We start from the raw sequence: 22,182 nt of genomic DNA on the forward strand, positions 1-22,182 counted from the left end.
AACTGACTGTACTTCAATTAAAAAAAAAAGTGTGTCTTCTTGATACTAATGGGGTAGATATAATGTCTATTGATTTCTTTGATTCAAAGAAAGGCCTGTATACAGTGAAAGAACTTCTTTTCCAAGAAAAGTAATTCACATTTTTTTTTTTTGAGACACCATATCAGACTTCCCCAAGATTTATGGGAGGTCCAACATTTCCGCTGAGCATTTGCTTTTGTTCCAGTAACGAGATGGTTTATTTCAATTCCAGTGCTTAACTGTCTTGAAGCATCATGTATATTCCTTTTAAGAGAGGGCCCCCAAAGCCAAACCCAGACAATCATATCCTGAATTGCACCAGCACAATTTAATATAATACCATTACATTTAAGACATTTACATGGACAGTTGCAAATCTACTTATTTGAAGCACAATTTACATAATATTTTGACAGACAAAAATATACGTTTAGAACTATTATGTGTATCTTTCTCTTCAGTAGCAAACTTATGATAAATTATACATTATACCAGAGTAAATCTTCTTAAAGGCTAAAAACAAAAAGTCACATTTATGTTTAAAATACAACACTAGTTTGTCATTTCCAAACAAAGAAAGCTAATGGCCATTACATTAGATTCACTGATTGCAAGCTTACATTCATTTGATACTCACACGAAACTCACTACTTGTAAGTGTAGCAATGAGGTTGGATTTTAATGCTGAGTGTTGGAAAGCTTGTTGCTGACATTTCAGTCCAGCTGCAAGCTGGATGTTTTGAAGAGTATATGTGGAAAAAAAAAAAAAAAACCCACACAAAAAACAACAACATTAAAGCAACACAAGGAACATGTTACACTTGTAACATGTTCTGAAAATAACAAACCTGTTTTATTCTAACGCTTTATCCACAGGTATTGCTTCCAAAGGTTAACACAGCCTATGTTGGGATGTTTCTGTTTTATTTTTCATGGAGGATGGGCTTTTTGAAAATTAGGTCCAATGGGGAAGTATGTCAACTACAAGGCTGCTTGTTACCTATGATGCCAAGACAGAGCCAGTGATGAGCACGGAGACCCTCCACCACGTTCCACAGCCTCGTTCCTCCCTTGGAACGTGGGGGAAATTTGTGCGTGAACCCGAACAAAGACCTTGGGACCAGTGTTCCATTCCTTTAGATCCTCAACCTTTTTGTCCTTTTGAAAAAAAAATTGTCTGCCAATATCTAGCCATCCACTGGTGTATTTTACATGAAACTAATCTTTTGTATATCTAGTTTGAGAGTAGGTAGGAAATAATGAGTTAAATAAAAACAGAACATTATTTATTAGCTTAAATTATTTAAGTTTTCTAGTTTTTAATATTTTCAACAAGGTAAACCTTTTCCCCCTTTATCTTTCTACTATTACAAAATGAATGAAATAGAAGAAATTTTCACTGTTAGTATTTATTCTTTTTCATTGGATTTAAATATGATCATTTGGACAATTGTTGCCTGACAAAACTGTGAAGCATAGTGTCAGTGGGGACCACGTGGCCCTGTTTCAGTCTACTTGACCACAGGTGATGAGTTTCTTTGGAAGCATGTGCCTCAAGGAGTTGAAACAAAAACTTACGGTGACGGATGGGTGAAAAGAACTACCCAGGCAGTGCGCTGGGAAGCGTGGCAAGTCTGAAACAGCACGTCTCCCGGGAGCTGCAGGCCCCATCCATTAATTACCTTTAGGGGTCAAATGTTTCCAGCTTGGTAGTTTTTTTTTTTTTTTTTTTTATGTATTTTCTGCCCCTGGTTCTTCTCTCAATCCATGCCTGAGAATCTTGGGACTCCTACACTTACTGGTTCCAAAACCATGCTCCTTTCCAAGGACTCCATAGGGTACCGGGCATAGAGGAGAATCTGATCACACAGGTGAGTAACAAGAATTCTCTTTCCTTCAGGTTATGGATGATGCTTGGTAAAGATTCTGAATGCAAAGTCATAGTCACCATCACGTTTGGCTAACGCATTAAAAATGCGGGACATTGCAACATGTAAAATTACTTAATTTCATATTTAAACCATTACCCTGTACATTTAATGTATGTTCAGTAACAAGGGAGATTATTATTTGATGCTTTTAGACAATTGAAATGAAAAAAAAGGAATTCTAGCTTCTCAAACACAACTTATAGACTTAATATCAAATATTGAATTAACTTCAGTTTGTCTACGAATGGCAAAAAAAGAATTTTTCTTTTTTTTTTTTGGAAAAAGTGCTTCAGCTTGAATAATTCAGCCTGCCTTTCTTTTTTGGATCAGATACTTGGATAATTTTTCATCAGGTCAGTTCATTCTGCTTTTGTAGACACAGCGCCCGTTGCTCCTATAATACGCCTGGTGAGAAAGCATTTAAAATTCTAAAATGGACACAAACCATTATGTATATGTATACACATATATTTCTGTAACTCCAGAAAAGGAGCAAAATAATCTATAATGACCAACCTCATGAAAGTTATGTAGACGTCAAATGCTACAATGGACGATTTCTTCCCATTAGGACTTGTTTTCACTTTCTGCTTTCTTCTGCATTTTAAAATTCACTCTTTATCATTTGGAGTGGTGATGTGTCCAGGACTGAAGACTGGCTTATGCATAAAAAAGTGCCACCGAGTAGCTCTCCTGACATTAAATCATCCTCATGAATGAATATCCCAAATTGGGTGGTTTTGTGTTTCTAGTTTACTAGCAGCAGGTGTGGTCTGTCTGTCTCTCACTAACCATCCGTGGGTAGCTACCTCACCTTATGGCTGGCTCAGTTTCACTTCCTGTGCTAATTTAGATGGCTATTAAAAACATTATTTCTTTTATTTTGAAGCAAAACTTTATGAGCTTCAGATGAAGGTGAAGTTCCATTCTCTACTTAACGGCCTTTGTGATTTATTGCTCTGAAGTTCCCTAGTGCCCCTGCCTTCCTCACTGGGTGCTTTTCCCAAGGCATGTGGTGGCTGCAGACACTCTCCAAGGAACCAGGGACCCTCTACCATGATGGACTGTCCTCTCCGATTGCCTCACACGTCAGGAAATGCCGCTCCGCGATATTTTTTGGTGTTTGCTTTGCCTGCGCTCAGGATAATACACACCGCTACTCAAAGGAAAACAAAGTGCATATTCAGCAAATGTTAAAGTTAAGACGTGAAAGAAGGAGTCACTCGTCACCTTGAGAAGGTGAGCTGAGTAACTCACTGCACCGTCCAGTGGGGTGATGGGGACGGACTCTCATGACCTCAGTGCGATGCTCAAACCAGACGCGCGGGGCGTCAGTGCACAGAGTCGGGTCAGGACTGCCCACCTCTGGTTCACTCGTTTCGACTTCCTTGTTCCATAACAAAGGTGAACGGTCTGTCTGACTCTCTCTTCTTTGAGTGGGGCTTGATTCACGTCTGAACAGAGCTACTAGAGTCAGAATTGAATGAGGATGAGAAGTCTGGAGAGAGAGCTGCTGCTTCAGAGGGGCCTCCTTCTGGCCTGTCTTGCCTTTGAGCATCTGCACCAGGATATGGGTCTTTGTCCTCGTGAGCATTGCTTTTAAATATATGTTTTATATGCTGCAAACCATCCTCCGGGACTAGCCTGCGAGCGTGCTGTTTGAGAAAGCGGAGTTTTATGTGGATGGGCGACTACAGACTATCTTCAGTGCCAGAGCCTTCCGGACTGGAATCGACCTCAAGGAAGGCCTCTCGGTTGGTGAAGGTCGAGCTGAGAGTTATGCTCTGCCGAGGTTTCACGGGTGCAAGTTCGTCCAATTTAATGTTTTCATTTTTGACCAGAATTGTCTTGTCCATGTTTTCTTCACTGTGCCTGGCGACAACGGCGTCAAATACATCCAACTTTGGTGGCAAGGTTCCGCTCTCAAACAGGTATTTGGCGAGATAAGAGAAGCAAATGTTGGAGAGGAAGGAGGTCGCCATGGCCAGGGTCTTAAACGGGAATCTCTGATTGTAAATGCCGCTTCTATCCATGTAATACCCGGGGTAAAAGATCCAGGGCTGCAGGTTCAGGTATGGCTCCCCGCCGGTCACCCTCAGGAAGAGGCCGGACACGTAGCCGGCGGCCGCCCCGTAGGTGTTGGTGCCCTTGACAAAGAGCACGCAGAGCAGCTGTGGGAAGATGACAATGTAGACCAGGTCAGAGCTCAGGTACCACAGCCCGTACACCGTCTTCGTCAGCAGGGCCATGGCCGTCGCCGATGCGCCAAACACGAACACTGTGATCCGCATGACCCACACGATCTCCTTGTCCGACGCCTGCAAGACATCGCCAGCCGGTCAGTTTCTCTTGGGACGTGCAGAGACTGAGAAGCCCTCCTGTGCTTTAAAGCCGCTCTAAGAGTCCCCGGGTCCTCCTGGCTCGATCTATGGGCAGACCCAGCCTCAGCCACAGTGAAGCACATGAGGCAAGCCTCACGGGGGGCTGGGGAGGGTCTCAGTGAACACGTGCAGGAACAGAGACCACCCTGCCCTTGGCTGCATCCCAGGGTGGGCTGAGCCCTGTGTCATCATAGGGGAACCAGCAAGCTTACTTCCCACCTTCAGGAATGGTTTTTAATGTGGCGGGGGAGGCGTGGCCCCTCTGCCTTCTGCGCAGAGGAGGGCAACCTTAAAAAACAAGTGGCAGCGCTTTGTAGGCTGGGACCCGGGAAGCCCAGGGAGAGGCCGGCCTGAGCCGGGGAAGAGGGTGGAGGGGACTGTGGGCCCCTCGGTGAGCGCCTTCCACACCCTCTGCTTCAATAAGGAAAATCAAATTGAGAGGCTCTTTTCTGACCAAGATGGACTTGGGCTCCGGCGGGGAGGGGGCAGGAGTGACACCAGCACCCACGGAATCAAGACTTACCACGTTCTGTCCCCACCAGGGGTCTCAGGTTTCTTATCGTATTTAGTTCAACTCAAAGTTTGTCTAAGATATTTTAGGTTTCATCATTCGATTTGTTATGAAGAGAAGATGTTTAAATGACTGCAATGTGACCGTATCTCCTGGGAAACGGTCATAGTGACTAGTGCCCTCCAGTATTAGTGCGACTGACGGAGCGCCCTGAACGCCTCCGTGCGCAGTGTGCGTACGGCGCGGCACAGTTTAACCCGCCGTGTTTGATGGAGGCAGGGTCAGACTCTCACGCGGGGTATTAGGAAGACGACAGCGAGCACAGGTACACCATGCGCAGGGAGGCATCCTTACGTTTTGTCGGAACGACAGCTGGTAGATGTTGCGGGCAAACATGGAACTTGCCGACAGGATGGACGAGTCGGCTGAGGACATGACCGCGGCGGAGACGGCCCCAAGGCCGAAGTAAGAAACGTACACGGGGCACAGGTGCTTCAGGACGATCGGCAGGATCATGTCTGCCTGCTGGTTCTCCTTGGGGTCCTTGGTCCCGTAGCTGGTCTGGTTCCAGTCTGTGGGCAGAAACAACAAACACAACCACCAGCGGTCTTCACCTGGGTCACCCCACTCACCAGGCGGCTTTCAAAATAATTCAGGACGCGTGGATTAGTCTAATCGCGGGGGCAGCTAATAGTCTAACCGGGGATGTTGGTCTAATTAGGTGGGGGGTCCCTGGACTGGTCCAGTGAAGTTGTCTCATTGGTCCTGGTTTCTCACGGGTTTTGGTGACACTAAGTCTTATCCACAAGACCTGCACAGAATGGGAGAGGTTTTATTTACATTTCTCCTCCGCTGCGGTGGCATTACATTGTGCAGAATCACAGACAGTAAGTGTTCTTAAGCCGAAGCGTGGAGTGTGCCTCCGAACCCTGGGAGACGTGGGAGGGCTCCTGGTGTTTCACTGCTCGGTCCTCAGCTGCACACACACATTCTCCCCCTCAATGAAGCCTTGTTTTGGAGCTTCCTCCGCATTGTTTTTCTCTCAGGTAAATTCCTTCCTGCACTGAATTCCACTTACTGGAAACAGGCATGACAGATCAAGGACTGCTCCTTCTTATTGAGTAAAAAGTGCAATTACAAGGCTGAAATTTTCAGGGGTTTTGGACTCCATGGTAAAAGGACTTGAAACATAGGATTATCTTTAGAAGCACGACTTCTTTAGTGTGTTGTGCACTAGCAGGTGCCAAAGACTGCACGGAAGCTTTAAATGGCCCTGAGTACAGCTCCATTTTCACTCGCCCAACTTCTTCAATGTCGTGGTTACAGGACCAGAGGGGAGTGGTGTCCCTTCCCCGATTTTTCTGTTGCAATTGTTCAAAGTCATACTTTGATGGGGCCAGTTTTATAGTGTTAACTGAGATGTTGTGGTGGCAGAAATAACAACCAAGAATGCAGATCTAATTCAAGAAAAAATAGGCTTACCTTTTTTTTTCCTTTAGTCTGTTTTCCTATAACACCCTCCCACCCACCCACCCATCCACTAATGGTCAGACCTGTTTTCTGGTTGTGACATAAATGCTATCTTCTATTCAAAGGCACACAGTCACCTTTGTCAGCCACTTTGAGTGTTTACTCACATCATGGGTGAACCGTGGAGTACAGAATACACTAGGAACCATGACTGCACTCTTAAAAATTAAATAATCCAATTATCATCTCTATTAATTGGAAGTCACAGCAGCCTTGTGAGCATCACCCTGGGTCATCTTTACGGAACGCAGCCGACTGAAAGGTAAACTTCTTTAATCTGCTCTAACTGCCTCTATTAGAGGGCTCCCCGGATGTGGGGTTAATGCGCTGTATTTCCATGAAATGCTCTTGAAAGCGGCATAGCATTGGGAACGTAAGGTTCAGAAGTAATGAATGGGCACAATCACATTAAAGGTGAGATTGAATAAGTGTTCCAGATAGAGGCATCCTGGGAGATAAGCCCCTTAAAAAGCTCTTTTTACCAGTTTTGAGTGAGACACGCTCTAAGGGACTTAGTGCTTTAGTTTATCTTTACCTACAGATGGGTTGATTTCTGCAAGAAAGAAAACCTTTACTTAAAAAACCACTGAAAATGTAAACAGGACCCTCAAGTTCAAAGTGGTCCTTAGCGGTCATACAGATGCAGGTCCACTTCTTCTGAGCCAGTGGCTCTTGGCATTGACTCACCGAGGGGACTTATAACAAACACTGGTCCTTGACGCTATCTTAGACAGTTAAAATAAAATCCCAGTGGGGTAGAATAGAAATAGATACTTTGGGGTGTCCCTCTGCCTCCCCCCATGATGTCGGTGTGCACATTGGCTGAGAATCCATCGATACACCAACCCTGGTGGGGAGGGTCCTCACAGAAGTCTTACTGGTGATGTGAGCAAACGACATCTAAGCTAGAAAACAATCTGTTGAATTTGTAACACGATGGGCAGCTATGAACTGCGCGCGGTGAGAGGAGGGGAGGGAGGGCAGGTGGTAACTGACCACGTGGGGAAGCCGCAGGAGACTCACTTGTGGACGCGCCGATGGCTCCGATGAGGACGGCGGGCAGGGCCATGACCATGCACCCGAAGGCTGCCAGGAAGGACAGCACCTGGGCGTAGGTGGCTGAGGACGAAGACAGGACCCTCTGGAAGTAGGCTTGCCATGGGATCCCGCCCAGCATCTGCACGACAACCACAGGGACGCAGAATCAGCCGGAGGCCAGCAGCAGCTGTTACGCATTGTTAACGTGAGACTTTTTTTTTTTTTTTAACAGTCACGTTCAGAGCAGTCATCTGTATGGCTCTGGAGTGAAGAAAATGGTCCCACCCGCCACTCATCTGCGCTGCTGCCATTAAGTCGCTGTCACGGCTCCAAGGGTGCGGCCAGAACTCCTCCTTCACGATTACATAGCGCAGTCCTTCCTTTTCCTTAATTTACCTACGTAAAGCTGCGTTACAACTACCGGAAGCCTTCAATTTGTTCTTTCCTGGGGGTTCTAACCACCAAAGTTGTCTCAGAAAATTAAGATTCTGAAACGATGAAGCTTAATTTGAATCAAAACAGACCAATGGATATTTCTGGACTCCATTCGTGGGCCAGGCGATGTGCTGGTTGTCAGAGCCCAAAGGTGAGTGAAGCATGGTTCCTGCCCTTGTGAGATTGTCCGCTGGGAGGTCAGCACATTCGGTGTCTTCCAGGCGGGCATGCAGAGGGCTCGGGGCCGTGCAGGGCATCAAGAAGACACTAGAACTCCTCCTTACGCTCGTTTTACCTCGTACCTAAATGTGGTTTTATTAAAGGACTTACACAATGTGTGAGTACAGTACATAGAAGCAATTTATAATTGCATATCCCTACGCTGGGGCATGCTTCACATCCTAGTTCAGGACGTACCATGAAGCAGTTTGGAGACACTGAACTAGCCTGTAGTTTGTTGCATGCTATAAAGAATGAAGAGTACAGAAATGAGGAGAAACAATCATCTGGGGTCGCAGAGGGAGGCAGACTGTGGCATGGGGACCAGGAAAGCCTACGGGAAGGACACTGCAGTCGGTCCGTAAGCATCAGGGAGTGTCACTAGGTGGACATGGAGAGAGAGGCGGGTTCTTGGGAAAGACTCCAAGTGAGAAAGAAAAAGGAGGAACCCAAGAGGCAGCTCTGAGCCCAGTGTGTACTTGGTACAAGGTGAGGTCAGGGGTGGGGGTGGCTAGAGAGGAGGCCGGGAAAATCCTCTGGCACGTCTGTCATATGAGTGGGCGAGCTGATGAGGGGCCCCCCACACCCCAGCACAGAGAGGTGCTTCTTAGGCCCCTTCACTGGGCTCTAAACCTGGGATGTCTTCTTGTTCATTATTGCCAGTCTGTGCTAATCAGAGTGTCCAGAGCAATTTCCTTCTTGTCAAAGCCATACATGCTCAAAAGTGAAAGAAAAAAAAAAAAAAAAGAAACGTAAAAGAAGAAATTCTAAAATTCACAATCCTCTGCCTCCAGTCTGTCTATACTCTTCCACAGCTTTTCCTTCTGGTTTGCAACCCGTGTATCAACGAACCATGAACGCCCTCCAACGCCAATGCATGTTCATCAGTATTTTCAGTGACTACTTGAGCTGACAGGTCATAATTTACCTACGAGTGTCTCTGGACACTTGGGCCATCAGCCTTTGTAAGGAAGGTCAAGTCTGGCTTCCACGGACCAGCTGGAGCTCTCCGGCAGTGGGAATGGGTGGTTTTAGGACAAGGGAGAGACGGCATTCCTGGGGCAAGAGCATCACTTACCAACAACAGAAAGCTATCAAGCCACGTGTAGACCTCAGATGGCTCGACGGTCCCCAGCCAAGGCTTCTGGTACTTGGTGTGCACGGCCGTGAACCCGATGTCGGTGACCGCGGAGTTGGACAGTGCGAAGGGGACGCTGACCCACTGCAAGCAGAGCGCGTTAGTGTCAGGCTGTGTGCGGCCTCTGGGACTCGTGGGACCAGCCTCCCGGCTTGGCCATCCCTCCCTCCTGCTCAGGGGAGGACCTGGAAGCAGGTTCTCTGTGAGACACTGAGACTTGGAAAAGTTAATGTAATGCATTGTCAGCTTCTGTGCTTTAATCGCACTGTGTTCTATCAGCTGCAGAGCAGCCACCGGAAGCCTCTGTGAAGGAAACGTTAACTTTGAGAACTTTACGTATAAACATATAGAAATTTTTGTGTTTTCTTTGAATTAGAGGAAGATACCCATTTATTAAAGTGATGAGGAGAGATCTGTTGAGAACTTGGTGGGTGAAACAAACCCTGGAGACTGAGCCTGGTACCAGTAGGGAGGAGGGCAAGGGAGAGCTGGTCGAGGTGGAGCGAGGTGGAGCGTGGGGACCCCACAGGATGTGTGTGTGCGTGCATGTGTACGTGCATGTGTGTTTACGTGTGTGCATGTGTATGCGTGTGTGTGCAGGTGTGCATGCGCAGTGTGTGCATGTGTGTGTGTGCAGGTGTGCACGCACCCACACACCTGCTGGGTGACAGGGATGCTGGCCTGGGTGACTCAGGGAAACGGGAGAGATAAAGACAGATAAGTGATGGGAATCCTGACCTGCAAACTAAGGGGTTTGTGTCTTGTTTTGTGGGCAACTGGAAGTTAGAGGAATTTCTTCTGAGTTTTAAAAAGATTTTAACAGTACTTCTTCTGAAATTCTTCTGTCGTAGATGTAAACAGTGAGATCAGAGGAAGGGAGGAGTCAAAAGCAGGAGGTGGCACTGAAGTCACCCAAAGGCCTGAAGCAGAGCCATGGCATTGGTCCCAAAAGGACTGAGGAGGGAGATGGGGCAGCCCTCAGAGGGTCAGGGAAGAAGGGGGTGGGGAGCAGAGGGGACGTCACATGGGACCTGGGTTTACATCTGTGCAGCTCCAAGGACAATGCAAAATCAACAGAATTAGAGAAATGGATGTAGTTTTAGGCATACGTTGATCAGTTATGTCTGTACGCATAGCAATTTGAAGCTTGGAAAACGAGCTGTGTTTGGCCTTTTATTCAGCCAAGTGGGGCCTCACCTAGGAGCCAACAGAGCTGGTTCCTCCTCACTAGTTACATTTGCAGCAGGAAAGGGTGCCAGAAAGGGTGTCCTAGGCCTTCCTGGGAGTTAACTGAGGCTCCACTTTTCTGTCAGATTCTCACAATGTCACTAGAGTTTCTCATCTAATTAACTCATGGAGAAATTACAAATTTCAAACAGTATAGGACTTACCAGGTATTACGTCTGGTAAGAGATAGCATTTCTATTAATTTTTGCTCAGTTAGTAGAAAATACCACATCATCTTTTATAAAAGGAGGAAGAGAGGGAGGGAGGGAGAGAGAAGGAAAGAGAGAGAGACAAAGAAAGACAGTATGAGAGTGGTCCCACTTACCAGCCCCACGAAAATGCAGAAGAGCTGGACCACGTCGGTGTAGGCCACGGAGTAGAGCCCGCCCACCAGCGTGTACAGCGTGGCGATGAGCGCGGAGACGATGACGGACCAGTGCACGTCGGCGTGGATGACCACGCTGATGGTGGCGCCTGGAGGGTCGGACGAGACAGCTCAGGGGAGTTTCACACTAAATTCCTGACTCTCTGCAGACTGAACATGCATCTGTCTACTTATGGACACGCACACACGCATGTGTACACACATGAGTTTAAAACCTTTCTCTCTGAAGTTAGTGCCTTGCTCACTTATGTGGGAAAAGCTGAAACTCACAGGATGATTACAGAATCCCATGACACACACTAAATGTAACGCTGCTGTGAGACCTCACAGTGATCCCACTGGCCACCTGAGACTCTGACTGGACTGGGCACACGCAGTGTATATGCCCCCATCCATGAGCAAAACTAGCCTTAAGCAGAATCACCCATTTCCACATCTTACAGTCAGGATTCATTCGCTGATCTGTGTTGACTCTGTCTGACAGCTTTCACTAGATGACTCTCGGCGTAAGGTACCAAGGCTTGAAACAAATTTGCGGGAGAAAATGACGCGATTGGTAAATTGCACCTTCCAACTTTCTCTCTTTCAACTTTGTGAAAAACTGCTTTTATTTTATTTGTTGGTGGAGCATTTTCCAGTCCTGTTCCCAGGACCGCAGGGTACTGAAAAGTCCTAGATTTCAGCATCACGTCTTTAAATCATTTTCATCATCCAAATTTTAAGCCTGCCTTGGAAGTCAGTCTCTGTCTGACTTTATGACTTTGTTGAAGTCTGCATCTTCAATAGAACATTGAGGTGTGGACAGTTGGACCACGGTGGCTCTGGGGCCGCCAGTTCAGAATTCACGTGTTGCTCTGCAAACCCTTTCCCCACTGTGCTCAAAAGTGTCTCGTTTATATTTCATGTCATTAAATGCAGCCACGATATTCCTATCCTGTTAGCGTGCATGCTACAAACCCATGGTTTCTTCGAGTCATTCACTGCAATCTTACGTTCTGCCACAGCTCCTCAGCTGCGTGGTGATTGCCTATAACACCCACCCAGGATGAAAATCCATTCTTTTAAAGAGCAGTCTAAGATATTTTGATCTAAGATAACAACACAAAGTATTTTTCAAGACTTTTTTTGCCTTAGTGCTTTGGCTTTGGTAACAAAACTAAATTAATTTTTTGAGCAAAAACCAACTGAGGAAAGAAATAATCTAGTAAGGAATTGGAAGGTGAAGACAAGGGAAGGAGGTAAATTATTTGTAAATGGCTTTGGATAATTGACTGAGTTATTGTTCTTTGGAGAGCTAACAAGTTATTTATTTCTCCTGAGATTATTTACTTCATGTTAAACCTTCAGTTGCAATTTTTGGCCATTCATCTTTGGTCTTGTTCTCTGCTTTAATTAACAACATTTTGAAGTTATATCTCATGAGTTATGAAAAGTCCAATTATTACCTGACCTCTTTGGGATACTGTTTAATTTTCCACCCATCTGTGAAATTTCTATTAATCCTGTACTTCCAAAAGGCAGGGAGCTATATTTATGGAAGGAAGATCACTGGACTTGGAGCCTAAAGATTGAACACCCTGCTAAATGCTGCCATTTGGTTGTAACCCAGTGGTTTTAAAGAAGTCATTCACTTTTGTACCACTATTAAGTTTGGGATAATTTTTTTCTCTAAAATACTTCCTAAATAATTCCATCATTTGTAGTCACATCAAAGTTACACTTCCAGATCTGTTGGGAAATACTAATTTACTCATGCAGCCACAGAAATAAATATACTGCAACTAAAGTTATAAAAACTCACTGAATTTGAGCTGTTAAAAGTGTAAATAGACATTTCTTTAAGAAGTTGTCAGAAAGTCATCTGTTTGTACCAAGAAGATAGTCTAAGACTCTCGTAAGTTTCAGTGGTGACATTCACAGCGAGGTGGTGACAGATCTCGTCCCAGGTTGTTTGTAACACTGACTTGACTTACATCCAACTATTGCTTTTGAAGAAAATAGAGGTGCTAATTTAAAAACACACACACATTCTCTTTGCCAGAGCCTGTGTTTCCAGAGCAGCGGCACTGTTTTCATGTCTGTTGCTTGATGTGTATGTGTGTGTGTGTAAGAGATAAACATATTTTACACGTATACTGATGGGCACACACAGATGTAGACAGATATTTACATAACTAACTGCCGAAAAGTTCAGGGCTTAGCTATTATGTTTTGTATTTCCAAAATACTTTAGAAATAATGGGTTTTTCAGTCTACCCTCCCTTCAGGGCTCTGTTATATAAATTGGTCTTTCTTCAGCAAGAGTGAACACGTTGTACCCTGTTAGACATTCACCCCACTCCTTTTTTGACATCTCAGCAGGCAGTTTGTTCTTAAAACTGAAATTTTCTGGTGTTGAAACCAATGACAAATAAGCTACCATTGCTTCCTGGCTAATAAGAGCAGGTGGGGAGGGAGGTGTGCTTTTATGCAAAATATATTAGGCTGTGCCGTGGTAGTTATGGAGAATGATTACCCAGAACCAGGAAAGTGCAACATGTTTCAGTGAGTTATTACAGCAATTTATAACTATCAAATTATCTTCTATTCTCCACCAAGTCATTCCTTCATTTCACAACTGGAGGCCAAGAAAATAAGATATGACTGTACGGGAGTCTAGGGAGAAAGAAGTGAAAGGTGGTGTAAACTAAAGTCTGATGTTAGAGACCAGATCAGGTGATACACTGAAACCACAAGCTTGTAGTCTGGAATATAGAAGGAAATTCATCTTATCCGACTTTGGTTTTGGCCACTTAAAGTCTGGCTGTGGACGCAAACCATTTATCCCCATTTGTAAGATGAGAGGGAAGCCTGGTGTCACACATGGACGCAGCTCCCTCAGGAAGGATGAGGAACTCCTGACACTGCTGGTCATCGGGAAGGAACTGCACCCAGTATGGTTGCTTAGGTGCCCCCTCGATGAAAGGCTGGGGTACTGAGCCTGAAGCTCTCCCACAATCTCACCAAAATCTGTTTTTTCTAAGTCTTGAGAGTGGGCTGAGAATCCAAGGTCCGAGGACAGGATGTCTTTAGCATCGACGGATCCTGGCATAGGTGAGACCTGAACGAGCCCATTTCCCACATCCCTGAACAAGCCTGCGGCCCGCACTCTAGGACGCAGTGGGATTTCACTGAGAAGGGAAGGGACACGGGTTTCCTTCTTCTCTTTTGTAGAAAGAGTAGCTGTAGGTGATTCATTCATTTGCTTGTTTGTGATAAGACTGGAACAGCTAGCAAGACACAGGTCCTGCCTTCAAGAAACATAGAATGCCTTTTGTGAGGTTGGAAGTTGGGAAACAGACAAACAGGCACATAACCTTACAAGTGATAAGACCACTGAACACAAAAGTCCCAGCGTCCAAGGAAGGAAGACCAGAGGAGAGGCTTCCAGGGTGACAGTTCTGGGGTAGTGACACCAGAGAAGATCTGAAGGTACCTCCCGGCTGGCTGGATGGAGGTGAGAAAGGAAAGGGGGTATGAGTCCAAACCAGAGAGCACGGGCCTAATGGAGTGTCAGAAGAAGGGAGGGAGAGAGGGAACCAGAGCCCAAGTCACAAGAAGCCTTCCTAGCCTGGCTCAGAAGCCTGGTTTTCAGCAGGAGAGGGACGCACTGCTCAGATCTGCATTTTTGAAGGATGTCTCCTACCAGTGGAGGTCAGCAGAGGGGCCACACTGTAAGCAGGGGGTGGTCCAGGTGAGGAGGGCCAGGGTGGCCCCGCCTCAGGCTGGAGAAAGTGAAGCCATGCACCTGACGCTTCCCCAGCCCGGGTGATGCTGCCAGCCCAGCGCCTGCCGGTCCTTACCTAAGGCGGAGAAGATGGCCGCGGCCCAGAACATCTCCCCCATGAGCGCGGGAATGAACAGGAGCCCCCCCATGCGCTTGCCGTAGATCTGCTGGAACGGGTCCAGCATGGTCACGTAGCCCTTGGAGCGCATGGGCTTCGCAAAGAACAGACCACCTAGAGGGCATGAAAGCAAGTGTCAGTGAGAAAATAAAAAATCCGTAACACAGTAGTAGTCTTGGCCCATCTCTGACTCTGTGTAACGTCTCCAGGAATTTTTTTAGCACACTTAGATGTGTTAAGAGACCAGTCTGCACAATCCTGTGAGTGTAAAACCAAGAAATATTTAGCAACCCAGTGGAAATTTCTGAATACAGTTGTCCTTGTATGCATCCAAGGCTGTGCCCGGCATGGCTGAGGCATGTGAACCGAGAAACCTGGACCAGCACGGCTCTCGTGGAAATGTCTTCATGCGTTTGGATGGCCCAGCAGGACGTTCAGACATCTGATTCAGCACGAGAGCCATTAAAAGTATTCTAAGTGCAAAAAAATATTAGGAACTCTCTGTTACATAATATTCTCAACCTTTTACTAGTTTGATTTACAAAAAGAAATTCAGGTATCATTCAAGTGGATTCATTTTTAATGATACACCCACACTGTTTTTGAAAGAAAAAAAATCACTCTGTTACAAAACCCACTGTTCTGATAACTAAAAGATCAAGGGACATTTTTTTTTTTTTAACATAATCCGTAATCAAGAGATCCGATGGTCTAAACACAAGTATTATCACTTTCTGCTAAGAGCTGCTCAGGGGTTTCTGGTCTCATTTCCCACGATCGTGGTCCACATCACTTGACTTGTTATTTGTATTTCTGGTCTCTACGCTTTACGGACGGAGTCACTCAGGTCTACGGTTTTGCTTACCTAAAATCAGACTAAGAGAGTATCCGATGGGTGCCTGTGCCCAAGCGAGACCGTAGCCTGGCACGTACACGGCTTCGGCTGTGCCGTTGATGTAACCTCCTCCGACCCAGGTGGCTGCAACAGAATAAAAAGTGAGGGGAAGACACGGGCATACGCGGCGTCCCTGGACCTGCTCAGCGCGGCCCAGCCGCCCTCGGCCCCGAGCGGCTGGCGAGGCGGCCACGGGGCGCGCGGCGGGTCCGGGCTGGAGGGTTCTAACCGCGGCGGAGGCGCGCTGGGCTTCAAGGACTTAGGCAGGAAAAATACATGTGCGCTCTCGATACTTTTTTGGTATTGGTTACACGGCAAAGATCAAACATTTCCAATGTCCTAAGTCATTCTGTTATTTACATTAATTCACCTATTTTTATGGTTTTTAAAGTGATATGGAGAAAATCTAAGGTTACCTTTGGAGCTCCCATTATGGTTTCACTGAAGCGTGTGGCCCCAGGTACGTTCTAAATCCATTTAGTCGTCAGCACTTTTAAGTGATTTATTGTATCATAAAGCCTGGGATCATATACGATATGTTATATTATATCTCAATAATACTGCAACAGCCACCATCACAGGGGTCCAGGGTCTTCATTTCAAGATCTTTCTGTTTTAATGGTACTGATCTTTTCTCATTGACCATGACTGTTGTCCTCAAGCAGTGGTGTGTGTGTGCGTGCGTGCGTGTGCCTATGCGTGCGCATCTACATGTGTTTATGTGTGCATATGTGTGGGTGTGTGGGGGCATGTGTATGTGTATATGCATGCATGTGTGTGCATGTGTATGTGTGCCTATGGTGTGTATGTGTGGGTATGCATATGTGTGCACATGTATGGGTGCGTGTGGGTGTGCATACGTGTGTATGTATGCACACATGCATGTATGAAGGAATGTGTATGCATGCATATGTATAGGTATGTGTGGGTGGGTGTGCATGTGCATGCATGGTGGGTGGGTGGGTGTGTTTTCATTAATAGAGTCACTTGGTAAACATCTGGGTACGTAGGATTTTGGTGAATTTGTTCTGAATTGTAACTGAGTTGTATTACTACCTTAAATTGTTGAGGGACTGGAGGGAGGAGGGTGACACTTTTACCGGCAGGGCTCCTAAAGCGGGTTCTAATGACCTTTTCCTCCTCTGACTTCCTCAGTACCCGCCTCACACTTAGCGCCAGACCTGCCTTCAGTAGAATTTACAGCACTGACCACATGGCCATTTGCAATTCTTTGTTCTAATCCAGTGTTTTCAGTAAGATGGCTGCTATTTCATAGAGAATAACAAGAAATACATTTTCTTCAGATGTTATTAAGTAACATTTCTTTAACATAAGACTTGGAGAAAAGAGGTCACAGACCCCCCCCAAAAAAACCCCCACATTTTGATTAAGTAAGCTTGGGCTGAGAATAAGCTATAAACTCTATCATTTTCTCTGAGAAGACAATATAATAGTTGATACTTGCTGAAAAAGGAAAGTTAACGAAACACTCAAATCCTTGCAGTTTATGTCCTTTTAAGAGTATGATTGAAATATTTAAAATTATCCCTCGACAGAATTTGAGTAAAATTATGAGGAACATAGGCTGGTATGAAGCTCATCAGATATGAGACTGAATTCTGGGATGTATCATCCAATGGGGAATAAAATTTGACTCTGAAAAGTTCTCTGAAATCTCACAGTTAGAACATAAGGAGAGTAATATGGATACAAAACTGCCAGCCCCACGTGTTTCTGTTGTGTCTCTTGTCAACATGTATCTGGCTTTTAATCCAAATACAAAGCCAAGAGGAGAGAATGTTCAGGGGTTAACACCACTTTAAAAGGTCACCATGAAAAGACCTTCCTGTAAAGGAATTTTAAGTGCACTTAATGGAGAGTTACTATAAAAATTCTCAGGTGGACAAACGTGTACTTAGCTGCCTCTCTCATCTTCACGGTAGCTTTTCTGTGGGTGTTGATAAATAGCAAACTCTGTGATTTGCTTTTCTCATCCTGAACCCTGCTGAACTTTAAACACGCTTTTTCGCACTGGGCATGTAACCAGGACCCAGAGGAAGAGACTCTTAGAGGCACAGTGCCTGAGACCCTCACCTTCCTGCGAGGCCCCTGGGACTGCTGGCACCGCACCAGCAACGCTTCCCCGCATTAAGTAAACGTCTAGTAAAGAATCTCAAGCAAACACACACACACACACACAAAGAAAAAGAAAATAAGAGGGAAAAAGAAAGTAGACGTCTGATGGTCTTACAAGCACAGCACTTATCAGTGATCATCTTCCACGGTGGGGGTCTCCTCTGTCTTTCTAAGAAGAAAATTGGTGCCTGAATGATTGCAGACATTAAAATACAGACCAGCAGGCTGGTTACTCATTACGATTACAGTCCCTCCACTTTCATCGATCTGATGCTTTCTACATCAGAATTTGCTTTGCGGGTTTGCATATTTCATGTCAGGTTCACGAGTGAGAGCCAGAATTATTCTAAATTACATGCATTCTTATTTTCAATCTTTATTTTTCATCAAAAATATACAATCAATGAATCTGACAAGAGTTAGATAACGTGATTTGGATTTTAATTAAATTATGATATTGATCAAGGCTTTTTTCTGTTCTGAGAGATTTAAAAAAAATCTTTAAAAGCTGAGCTCAGGCATGACACTTTTTAAGAAAAATCATAATTCAAATTTTTAATACACTGTAATAGCCTATTAGATTAAAAAATCACTCTAAATCATAAAAATCTGAATTATTATCTTTATGAACATAATAAATATTAAATTAGAGTAGGAGAATGTTATAATAATTTGCAATGAACAAAATACTTTGGTATACACAACTCATTTATTCTTTTCAACAGTTTTGAATCAACAACTTTGGTCACTTTAATTTGCTTTCCTACCTGTTTTCTTTGTCAGAGGAGAAATCTGAGGGAAATACAATGACAATACTTGAATCCACTTCAGATACAGTATCACGTATGGGTCTTTAGAGGAAAGAAGAGATGTTCAGGCTACAATGAAAACTGGAAGCGAAGATATACAGGTGTGCATGTTGTTCATTGATTAGTGGATAGTAAGAGAAACGCCACGAAAACCTGTGCCAACGTCTCAGCAAACGTCTGCAGGTGTGTGTAATTCTTATTCTTCATGTTTTTATGTTTTTCTAATTTTGCATCTTATGTATCAGAGAAAATATTTTTGCAAAACATATATTTTTCTGTATGTGTGTGTGTGTAGAAAAAACCAGAGACAGAGGGTCCAAAAGAGCTCTGTTCACCCTGGGCCCCTTCATGGAGAATGGGGTGAAGGCTGTGGAGGGCTGGACGTGGTATGTGGTGGGGGCCCTGGCGTGGCTGCCAGACCAGGGTGCGGTCCTGGCTCTGGTCCTTGCAGACCACGTGACTCTGGGTCCTGACTCCACCCAGAGCCCTTCCCTAGTGCTGCCATGAAGATCGAATAAAACCACAGACATCTGGCGAAGAGTTAAACATAAAATGTGGATATCTGACAGGCAGACTCTGGAGTCCAAAAGTTATCTACAACATTGCAGGTTTCGGGTTGATTTGGTAACTATTTGATATCCAGGGTGAATCACCTTTAACGAGCACTTCAGGGCTGACGATTGGCATCATTCTGATGTGACAGTTTTCCAATGAGCGCTCACTGAGTTCCCGTTAGTGTGGGCTAGGCTGCTAATGTTTAAAAACCTAATAAAGACTCTAAAATGAAAAAAATGTGTGTTGTCAGTGAATAGGTATCAAGTGATATTAAAGATATAATTTTAAATTGTTGTTTCGTAGAATTATTGTCAACAACCGAGAGAAGAATGTAAAAGAAAACCAGTCGTCACTTGTTCAGAACCACCTCTGGGCAGAGGAGAGATTCCTGCGGCTCCCAGCACAGAGACGGCTCGCATGGGTTAGAGCTGCGGTTGGCAGCTGGAGGATTCCTACCGCGACATGCCCTGGCTGTTTCCCTTTTATATCAATGTTCCTGGAAATCTTTTTTCCCCCCCAGTGCTGTGGATCCCTAACAATAAATGTGCTTTCCTTCTGTGAGTAAATTATCTTATTAAATGGGAGAATAGGATTTCAAAACAGGACATCAATCAATTTGCAATTGTGTTGCTCCCAAATTAATTTATCCAGGTTTAAAACCATCACTAGTTAGTGTTCATTGACTAGTTAGGATTCATTAAGGTTACTCAAAGTCACAGCTTTCTGCCTGTATTAATGAACAGGGGGAGACGCTGACTTCATCACGTTAAGGAACAGAAACACAACTTTAAGATGAAGACATTTTGCACATTCCTCCACCTCTTTGTTTTCACTGTCTCATCCACTGAACAGCCCAGGGAGCCCAGGCTGCTTTCACTGACACTCTGTCTGGTGATTTATCATAAAATCATTTGTTCAAGTGCTACTGACTTGAAACCGCTGCATTTTTGTTCTACATAAATGTAAAATTATTTTAAAAATATATGAGTAGTGAACACTTGTAATCCCCCAAGGACAAAGAACAAAGTTTGCCTGCAGTCACTCAGGGGAGCAGAGGGAGGGGTGGGCGCAGGGGACCCACCTGTCATGGTGAAGCCGCCCACCAGCAGGCCGATGTCACGGCCGCCAACGATGATGGCCTCGCTGCGCTCTTCGGAGCTGCCACTGTGTTTGGTCCTCCAGGCGGCCCAGATGCCGACCAGCAGGATGAGCAGGTAGAACACGACGATGGCTATCAGCCCCTCCACCTGGAGAGCCATTGTTACCTGGGGCTCCGCGTTCTGCGGCACCTGGCTACTTCATTAAGGCTTCTGAGGGAAAAACAGCATGCTTCATCAACCAGCCAAGCCAACACAGGCAGCCAGGACTCAACCGGCCAGCCCCTGAGAGGGCCGGCACCACTTAAAAGAAACAGTGCTTTGAAATCTCCCGTTCAACCGCGATTACCGACAAGTGTCCATGAGCTCACTATTTCTAGTCAACAAGTCCACCTTGTTTCGAGTTTTCAAGAAACAGAAGCAAACTGGAAATGCTGTTTAAGAAGCATAATCATTTTTTGTGGAAGAAATACTTGCAATGCACAATTAACTTTGTCTTGTATTTTTGCTCAGTAACTCGGTCAAGAAATCCCTTACAAAGAGTGTGCTGTGTTTGCTTTTTGGAGCTAGGTATTTTTCCATCTGGAATTACTCAGTAGTGCAACTGTATCATAAAAGATGACTCTGAGAATTGATACATTCATTCATTCATTGTTCATTCATTCATTATGGTAACCTTCCTTTCAATAATTTCAGGGAATGGTTCCAAAAGCATTGTGACATGCAAATATCTGTGGGGGAAAAAACTTTAGGAAAATCCATTTCAATATCACACGGCCTCCAATTTTCAACAAGTGCTCAAGGTTCAAGTCACCGCAGCCACTGAAGACTTTGTGTTGTTTAAGGGGTCCCCCTCCGGATTCCACCGCCCTCCAGTGGTCTAATCTGTCCCCCACCCCCAATGGCACATACAAGAAAACGTTCAAAAATAGAGAAATGCCTAAAAGGTAACGGGGCGTCAGAGGCATTCAAAACAAGACTCTTGGAAGAGAGATAAGTCCTAATGCCTTCACTTTCTGGAATTCTTGTTCTGTTATTCCCCCCTCTCGTGACCACGGCCATTCACACTCCCGGTTCGCACAGCGAGTGTGTGGGGGAGACTCAGACATCCGCGCGCGCACGCAGGTGGGTGATGGACCTTGGGCCAAAGAACTAGCCCCTCGGATTCCTGGCAGGCGGGACGGGCTTTGCCTTGCCAGCCCGAACACCGGGAAGGGCCGCTGTCTCTCTTGCGCCGCCGGCGCCCCCGGCGTCCCCGCGCCGGCCGCTCCCCTGCGCCCCGCGCCCCCGGCATCCCCGCGCCCCAACTCGCACCCGCGGGCCCGGACTGTGGGCGCCGATCCACCGGGATCCCCGCGGGAGGCACCGAGCCGCGTCGGAGGAGGGGTGGCCCGACGCGCTCCTACCTGGAGATGCGCGGCGCCGGGAAGCGCTCCGCGGGTCCCGTCTGCTCTCGGGAACGGCGGAGGCCGAGGCTGCGCGGGACCCGGGAGGGGCGGTCAGGGGCCCAGGGGCAGCAGGGTCCGGCGGTTCCAGCTCCCGCGTCTCCGCACCCGGCGTCTCCAGGAATGCGGCGCGCGCCGAGTTGATAGGTGTGGGCGCGGCGCGGGGCACTGGGTGCGGAGAAGTGGCGATCGATCCAGTATTGGTCACGGTCCCCTTTATAAGGGCGGCCGGCGGGCGATCGTCAGAGCCGGGGAGGCGGACGTCAGAGGAAAGTGGCCCGCGAGCCGGCGGGCGTGGGGCGCAGGGGACGGGCCGGAGCCGCCGGGCCGGGCTGGGCTCTGGGCTCCGGGCCAGCGAGCCGCGGGGTCCCGGCCCGACAAGGCGGGCGCGGCGCTGCCACTCCCGCTCCCCTCCTCCAGGAAACACGGCGTGATTCCCCAGGGTCATTTCCAATTCCAGCTCCCCACGACTCTGGTTGGAAGCAGGGGATGAGGAGACGGGGAGGGTCTCAGGAAATCAGGTTTTCAGATGGAGCCGCTGGAGG

The 22,182-nt window shown here is 46.3% G+C and overlaps 1 protein-coding gene across 1 annotated transcript; it reads right to left on the reverse strand.

The window, feature by feature from the left end:
* Nucleotides 1–327: 327 nt before the first annotated feature.
* Nucleotides 328–22,004, reverse strand: SLC5A7 (solute carrier family 5 member 7). Its single transcript, XM_074354546.1, has 9 exons — nucleotides 21,599–22,004; nucleotides 20,177–20,405; nucleotides 15,566–15,679; nucleotides 14,659–14,814; nucleotides 10,757–10,905; nucleotides 9,145–9,288; nucleotides 7,398–7,551; nucleotides 5,199–5,416; nucleotides 328–4,270 (listed from the first exon to the last, which is right to left on the reverse strand). The coding sequence occupies exons 2-9, from the start codon at nucleotides 20,352–20,354 to the stop codon at nucleotides 3,644–3,646; spliced, it is 1,740 nt and encodes a 579-aa protein (XP_074210647.1). The 5' UTR covers nucleotides 20,355–20,405; nucleotides 21,599–22,004; the 3' UTR covers nucleotides 328–3,643.
* Nucleotides 22,005–22,182: the final 178 nt, after the last annotated feature.

The sequence above is a fragment of the Camelus bactrianus genome, chromosome 28, assembly GCF_048773025.1.
Source record: "Camelus bactrianus isolate YW-2024 breed Bactrian camel chromosome 28, ASM4877302v1, whole genome shotgun sequence".
In the NCBI taxonomy this organism is placed as follows: domain Eukaryota; kingdom Metazoa; phylum Chordata; class Mammalia; order Artiodactyla; family Camelidae; genus Camelus; species Camelus bactrianus.